This window comes from Sorex fumeus, unplaced genomic scaffold (assembly GCF_029834395.1).
Source record: "Sorex fumeus unplaced genomic scaffold, SorFum_2.1 ptg000001l, whole genome shotgun sequence".
In the NCBI taxonomy this organism is placed as follows: Eukaryota; Metazoa; Chordata; class Mammalia; order Eulipotyphla; family Soricidae; genus Sorex; species Sorex fumeus.
In genome coordinates, this window is record NW_026606058.1 from 9276847 (window position 1) to 9285237 (window position 8391).

At 43.3% G+C, this 8391-nt stretch overlaps 1 protein-coding gene across 1 annotated transcript in view; it reads right to left on the bottom strand.

Annotated features, from left to right (window-relative positions):
- Window positions 1-7916, bottom strand: part of LOC130031385 (leucine-rich repeat-containing protein 37A-like) — a 46230-nt gene extending 38314 nt beyond the window's left edge. The window contains exons 1-3 of the mRNA XM_056122727.1: window positions 7563-7916; window positions 5080-5151; window positions 334-405 (exon numbers count right to left, since the gene is read on the bottom strand). Coding sequence (XP_055978702.1) covers window positions 334-405; window positions 5080-5151; window positions 7563-7909 — 491 coding nt within the window. The 5' untranslated portion in view covers window positions 7910-7916. The remainder of the gene's footprint in view (window positions 1-333; window positions 406-5079; window positions 5152-7562) is intronic.
- Between the last annotated feature and the right edge of the window lie 475 nt (window positions 7917-8391).

The following is an 8391-nucleotide window of genomic DNA, read 5'->3' on the forward strand; positions in this document are numbered from 1 at the left end:
CTTTACTCTCTCTCTCGCTTTCTCTCTCTCTCTCTCCCCCTCCGCACCTAAAAATCCTACAAATAAAATCCATTAACTTCACTCACTGCTTGTCTACTCCTGAAATTCCTTTCTGCGAGACCCCGCTTCACATAAGTCATCCGTGGGGCCCACCGACATCATATATATATATATGCAAATGTAATTTAGTGTCAGAAATGACATGAGAGGTTTTTAATGCCATACTTACAAAACTACAAAATTTTATTGCTGGAAAAAAGGATGAAGATTAACTTGCACACCCCCTTGTTTTAAAAACAGAGCTAAAAATTCATAAATAAATGATTAACTTACAAGTACTTGAGGTTTGGAAGGGCTTCAAATGAATCCTTACGTAATTCTGCCAAAGAATTGTCACTGAGTATTCTGAAAAATGGAAAAATTATTTCTGGTCTAAAATGCAAAATAACTATGACTATTTATTACATAGGACTATTTTTTTTTCTTAAATTTTTATTAGTGAAACACCATGAGGTACAGCTGTAGACTTACAAATTTCTGTGCTTGGGTTTCAGTTATACAATGATTGAATACCCATCCCTCCACCAGTGCCCATTCTCCACCACAACCAGTCCCAGTATCCCTCCCACCCCCCATCCTCCCATCCCACCCTACCTCTGTGGCAGGGCATCCCTTTTCTTATCTCTCTCCTTTTGAGTGCTGTGGTTTGCAAAAGAGACATTGAGTGGCAATCTTGTTCGGTCTATAGTCTACTCTCATCATGCATTTCCCATCCTGAGAAGAACCACCCGACGCCCTTTATTTGGTGCTCCCTTCTCTAGCTGAGCTGCCTTTTCCCCTAGCGTGTGCAGCTGTGCACAGGACTATTCTTACACATAATAATGGTGCTATCTAAATATCCCAATTCTTATTTAACTTAGGGATAGTGGCCTCTGTTTAAACTCTTTATTTTGTCCTCACCTAGATGCATCATGAACACGAACACAGCTATTGACTCTTCTCACCAAGTAACCTATATAAAGCATATTCTCTAGGTCACAAAATCTGTCAGATCCAAATTCTGTGTGACACCAGAAACACAGGGCTGCCACTCCCTGCTCTCTTCCCAAACATTACTCTGAGTCCCCCATGAAGAATGAAATTAAGTCTGGAAAGGAAGCCCTAAGAAACTTAACACCATTAAATTGTTTTGTTCTGGGAAGGAAAACGTGCACAAAGTGCACATGACATTTGGGCCCAGAGCAATAGTACAGTGGGGAGGGTTTTTGCCTTGCACGTGGCTTACCTGGGTCGGACCCGGCACCCCATAGATCCCCCACGTCTGCCAGGAGTCAGCCCATAACCAGTAGCTGTGCACCCCCCCCCCCAACAAAAAAGAGCAGGCCAATAAAGCGAAGGCCCCAAGACACGTTCCTGACAAGGAACCCAGCTTCCCAGAGGCCCCAAGCGTGCCCCTACCAATCACACCCTCCTCTGACACACACCCCTGACTTGAACGAACATTATTTGGGGGGTTTCTTCGGTGCTTTGTTTTGTTGTGGGGCCACACCCAGAAGTGCTCAGTGGTTACTCCTGGCTCTTCGCTCAGGGATCATTCCTGGTGGTGCTCAAGGGACCATATGGGGTGCTCAAACTCAGGTCAGCAGTCTGCAAAGCTTAAAGCCTTTCCAGAGGCAGAGAATTTGATACTGGTCCATGGAATTGGGTTGCCTTGGAAGGCAGGACCAGAGGGCAGGAAAGCTATCCAAGATTTTCAAACAAAGACTTGAAATTCGGCTTCTCTTCCCTCCTTTACCTTATAAGGATCAAATGTAAAAGGGAGTCTCCACACGGTTTGCCCCCAGCCCAGGCCCCAGAACTGGAAAGTTTGTATAGTCTGTTGAGGACTTCCATGTTGGAAACCGATAATTGCTGCCAATTATGGTTTAGATTCCCTGCTCCAATGTCCCCTTTTGTTTAGAAAAATTTCACCTTTCAGAACTAAGGATAACCCCTGCGCACCACTGTGTGGCACCAGAGCAAAATTATTTAAAAAAAAATTCTACTTTTTTTAATGTTTAGAAAAGTATGCAAGCGATTTCCATTTGTAGACTTTCTCTCTAGGTCTGAGGTCATAGCCTGGATGAAAATACAATTATTTCCAACGCACTGAAACAGCCTTTGGTTTTGGTTTTAGATCACGCCTGGCTGTGCTCATGGCTTATTCCTGGCTCTGTGCTCAGGGATCACTCCTGGCAGGGCTGGAGGGCCCTATGGGGTGGTGGGGATTGAATCCTGGTAGGCCATATGCAAAGCAAAAACCCTACCCACAGTACTACCGCTCTGGCCCTAAAACGGTCATTTCTCATATTAGGAATGTCAACTGACAATGACAGATTAGCAAATTGTTCATTTGGCCTCTAATACAAACCACAGATATTTTTCACATCGCGTTTGTTATAGACATCTCAATCTTTTGGTTCTTCATCACAAATTTGAAGTTAGTTGTTAGACATACAGGTGGCTATTAGGTATGTCAATATGTGTTATTTAATAGCACTGTCACTGTCCTCCCACTGTTCATCGATTTGCTCAAGCAGGACCAGTAACATTGTGAGATTTGTTACTGTGTTTGGCATACCGAATACATCACGGGTAGCTTGCAAGGTTTTGCCGTGTGGGCGAGATACTCACTGTAGCTTGCCAGGCTCTCTGAGAGGGGCGGAGGAATCAAACTCGGTTGACCAGGTTGGCCCCATGCAAGGCAAACGCCCTACCCATTGTACTAACCATAAAATTAAAATATGGATGGGATCCCTTTTATTGATTCATCAGGGCAGCCCCAAAATAAAGAATGCCCAGAGGTGGATGGGCATGGAGAAACAATACTTTCATGAACTGGCACAACTATTTTGAGGTCAATTAAATTTTTATAACTATATACTCTTCAGCCCAACAAATCCATCTCTAAATAGCTAATTAACAGACCTATCTGCCCATATTCACAAGGCCCTGTGCTGCGGTAATACATGTGACCAAAAAAAATCAAAGCATCTTTCAATAGAATTATTATGAAACAGGATTTTAAATAGATGGGGTAAACCTCTATGCACCTTAAAGGAAAGAAGTCTAAAGCAAAATATAGTGAAAGTATCAAGTGGTAGCTGTTATATTTATAGAAAAAACAAATCAGAAGATTTACTTTCGCATTATGGATCATTTAAAAATTTTTAATGAAGAATGTAATCATGTACCTGTGAGTCGAGAGCATCAGCAGCCTGATGGCACCTTCAGACTTCCAGATACCCCAAAATTGCTGCTGTGCCTTTGGCCAGACCCCAAAAACTTGGGGCAAAGTTTACCAAGAAAGTAAACTGACAAAAGTTAGGTATGTTTCCCACATACCTACAAACCACCTCCGACTCAGCTATATAATTGGAGGCATGGCCTCTCTGGTTTCTGATTGAACTGCTTAATGGCCATGATCCCAGAGATTCAGAAGCAAATCTTGAAACCCAGCAGCTTTTGGCAGAAATGCGTCTGGTCCCTGCAGTAGGTTACCAGAGCTGGGCTAACCCAGGTGGGAATAGGTTTCGTGCCTTGGCCTGTTCCCCCTGTTGGCCCAGTGGCGACCATCGTTCAGAGGCCACTGGACAGTCAGGTTTGGGCCCGCAGTGACGAGACATGCAGGGCCTCACAGAATGGGGGTGGAGCCGGTCTGTCCTCCCCACCCCAACGAGACCCCAAGTCATCGCCCACGAACGGCCTCTCTGGCTCCTGATCAAGCTGCTTAACAGCCTTGATCCCAGAGACTCAGAAACAAATCTCAAAACTCAGTGGCTTTTGGCAGAAATGCGTCCAGACTCCGCAGTAGGTTACTGTCGCCGGGCCACCCCAGGGGGGAAAGGGTGTTGTCCCTCCGCCTGCGCCCCCTTGGCAGCTCAGTGGCCATCATCCTCCAGAGGCCATTAGACAGTCAGGTCTGGGCCTGCAGCGACAAAACTTGTTGGGCCTCACAGGATGGGGGTGGAGCGGGTCCTAGTCTCCCCGTCCCAATGAGACCCCAAGTCATCACCCAAGAACGGCCTCTCTGGCTCCTGATCAAGCTGCTCAACGGCCATGATCCCAGAGACTCAGGAGCAAATCTCAAAACCCGGTGGCTTTTGGCAGAAATCCCTCCAGATTTAAGTGTTAAAATTTTGAAATTGCAAAATCACATGACCCTACTACAGCCACGCAACATCATATGTTATTCATAACCAGCAATAGAACACAAATTGTCTACTGCTGCCTTTTCAACAGATCTGAGTGTTGGGGTAAAATCTCAAATAATAATGGTGGGTCTGGTGTTGAAATATTGAATGTGATCAAAGTAGAGAGAGAGTAATGTGGAAATCATCTGCCCCACAGGTAGGGGGAGGGTATGGGAGGGGGGTATACTGGGGTTTTTTGTGATGGAGAATGGGCACTGGTGAAGGTACAAGTGTGTTCCATTGTATGACAGAGACTTAGACCTGAAAGCTTTGTAACTGCTCTCATGGTGATTCAATAAATAAAATTATAAAAAATGAAAAAAAGTAAGATGGAGTTCTAATCAGTGGCTAAATAAATAGCAGTACTCCTACATAAAAAAGAAAGAAAGAAAGAAAGAAAGAAAGAAAGAAAGAAAGAAAGGAAGAAAGAAAGAAAGTAATCATGTTGGCTTGCTACTCAAGCCAAGGTTCTCCTGTGAACACATTTCCTGTTTGCTCATCTCTGTGTGCTCTCTCTAGAACTTCTCTTTTTCTCCTCTCACATCTTTCTAAAATAAGTTCAATAAAAACCATCTACATCACCAAAATATATACCTATATGTATATGTGCGTGTGTGTATACAATTAACTCTACCAGTTATGGAATGGAAAACAAAAAGACTTTTAACGTAAGAGCTTGGTAAACCAAAATTTTTTAAAGAAGTAAACTATTATAACTAAGAGAGGTTGTTTTGGGACATGAGGGCGAAATAGCTTCTATGTGGTGTTGATCTTAAAATTGTATACTACGGAGGATTTTATGGTGCAATTATTTTTTAATATTCATATTTGGAGAGAATATACTCACAGTTTCTCAACCCATGGGTATGCCTTCCATGTATTTCCATCAATGGAAGAAATAGAGTTTCCTTGGAAATCTCTGTGAAGAAACACAGTTCACAGATTTGAACAGGTAGGAAAAGAATGAACAGAATAAGTAAAAGAATCATGGAAACACAGAATACTCCAGCTTATCTCCATAGCTATGAGTTTCCCATTATGCCCAACTAAAGACATGATGTGGGGTGACTGGTCAAACAATGAAATATCTCACAATCTGAACTTCCTAATTCCTGGAATAGATAAATACTGCCAGCTAATTAGCCTGTAAGCCATTTTTCTAAACTCACACCTATTGTAACTCCTACTGCAAATCAATGGAGAAAATTATAATTTCATAATTATCATATAAAGAAAAATGAACAAAATTATCAGCAAATAAATATTTTAAAGCATTGCCAGGGAACACCAAAGGTTTAAGTCAATGCTCTCTGTTGAAATTTCAAGATAGTAGAAATTTCTAGATAGAGACTACGGAAATTAGAAAGTGAGGGGGGGACTAGTGAGGAGAGATATATTCAACGTGCCTCAGGAAAAGAACAAATCACAAAGAACTACCTTCATTGGGGGTGGCGAGGAATGCACAGGAAAGAGAGTAGAAGGAAACCCAAGATGGTAACAGAAGTTACCACGCGGCAGTCAAATAGCTGGTAGAGTGGGAAAGTGGGATTTTTGCACCTTATCCTGTTTACTTTACTGACCTATTGTAACAAAGAGAATATGTTCATGAATTTACACATGTATAGACGCATGAAGTTGGTGGAGGGGGGGATGGTGCTCAGGACTTGCCCCTGGCTCCACGCTCAGGGTCAATAATTTTTCATTGAACTGCTGGCAGTGATGGAGGGGGACCCTATGAGGTGTCCGGGATTGAACCTGGGTTGGCCACATGCAAGGCAAGAGCCCTACCCACTGTCCTAGGACTCTGGCTCCCTGAGTTCAGTTTTAAACACTAACTCTGTGGATCACTTTGAATCTAGTTTTGTCAACTTCCCTCAGCAACATGTGTATATAAGCTGCAAATGTGTACATAATCCAAATATAAACCTAATCAGTTTACATACACAGTTTTCAGGGTGAAAATGTTGAAACAGAAACCTATCCCACCAACCTAGTGAACATTTCCACTCAAGACTTCTGGATGCTTTATGATGTCTAAGCCCCAAGTTGAGGGATATGTTTAAGGAGGCACAGATTCGTAACTGTTTCATATTACAAGCATATTACATATCTCCAAACACAAAAATCATACCAAACATGCACAGCTTTTTATATGCCCAGCACATAAATAATTTTTGATCCAAAAAAATCAACCTCTAATTCCCAGCTAAAGTTGCTCTGTGTCAGCTCTCTGCAGCTTTCCCCAACTGACAAGATTCTGTACATTTCTGTGCCTCTGTTGGTGCTTGGTGACACGCTGCCTTTCCTTTTTGTGTATTCCCTTTCTCCCCAATACCATCATGTTTAAGAGCCGATGACATATTGTTGTGGCTAGGTTGAGGGAAATGGGTGCTTTATATGGAAAGTCGATGTAAACAACTGTAATTCTGAAATGAGAGATTAATGAATACAGACAGCATTCATGTGTATGCTAGTTGCCTGATGTAAGTATATAGTTTCACGGGGAGGCCACACCCGGCAATACTCAGGTGTGACTCCAGGCTCTGCACTCAGGAATCACTGATAGTGGTGCTCAGGGGACCATATGGGATGCCGGGGATCAGAACTAGGTGGAACACGTGCAAGGCAAATGCCCTACCTACTGTACTATCACTCTGGCCCAAAGTATTTACATAGATTTCATAGTATTACTTTTGTTGCAATTGGAGCTGGTTAGATCTCACAGTCAACCCTTCTCCACCACCTTGGCCTCATCTCTATAGGGATTCATGTTAAACTTGTTTCAAGGTACTAACTTCATAAGTATCAAAATCAACAAGTATCACAACAATATTAGGAGGTGATAACTTACCATTACCCCCACCTCAAGAAAAGGGAACTGAGTCACAGAGCTAAATAACTTGTCCAAGGTAACAAAGCTAACAAATGCAAACTCGGGCAATCTGGCTCCAGAATTCATGTCCATAAGCACAAGATTGTGGCACCAGCAATAAAAGATAAGGAGGACAAACTATTTTTTTTTAAAAAAAGGCTGTAGCACAAAGAAAACAAAGGTTAAGGAATTAAATGAGTGGATGATGGGATGAAGGATAGGCTGATGGTGAGATAAAAATAGAGAAGGAAAAAGGGTACGGACGTTTATAACCAAAAGACTAGAGAAGCAGCAGCAACAGATAAGGAGAATGAGGATATCTTTTGACTAACAAAAGATAAAAAATGGAAATCATTTAACGTGGGCAGGGGGATGAGGCAGACACAGGGAGACATTGAAGAAAAGGCTTGCTATGTCAATAGGCAGAATGCAGAGAACAGAGGAAAGGGGATTCTTACAGGACGGTGAAGGTGTTGGTGTTGGGCCCTGGCACAGGCACTCTATGGAGCCTCTTCTCTGGACTGAGACCGGAGCAGGAGAGGGTCTTATCTGTGCAGGTACAGAGCTCACATATGTTAAAGGTCATGGAGACATTCTGTTCCAGTTGCTCAGGGAAATCTACGTGTGCCTTTTCTGAAGCATGTCGTACAGCAGGAAGGGCAGAAGAGTGTGTCAGAGAAGAATGATATGTTGTCGATGTTTCTGGTTGTGGAGTTGCTTCATTTGGAGTCTGAGCTGAGACCTCCTGCTGCTCGGGAGAAGGCTGACGCTCATTACTGACCTCTGCAAACATGTCAATTGTCATGTCTGCAAGTGTTTCCCTCGCACTTGGAACATTGAAGGGTTGAGCCTCATTCTTACTTGGTGATGACACATATTCAGGATGGTCTGATGGTTTACCTACAAGCTCTCGAGGCCATGGCTCTCGAGGCCACGTTGACACCTCATGGACCAAAGATGATACGGGCTCAACTTTCTTCAAACTCTGACCTGACTCTAAAGGCTGAGCTTCCACCTCCTGAGGCACTGAAGATCCTCTCTCCTCGGAAGCCAATGTAGGCTGAACTAGGGTTTCTGGCAGGACTGAAGCAGTATCACCCTTTTCAGGGGTACTTGACAGCAAATCTGAGTCTGAAACTACCACAGGTTTTGATTCCTCGGGAGATCCTAGAAGTGCAGCTGGGCTCTGTTGTGTGCTTGCTGAAAGTTCAGCTTCCAGGGCCTTAAAGGGAAGCTGTTCTAGCTCTTCAAAGGTTTCTGGATGCTGAGGCTGGGGTGAAAAGGATC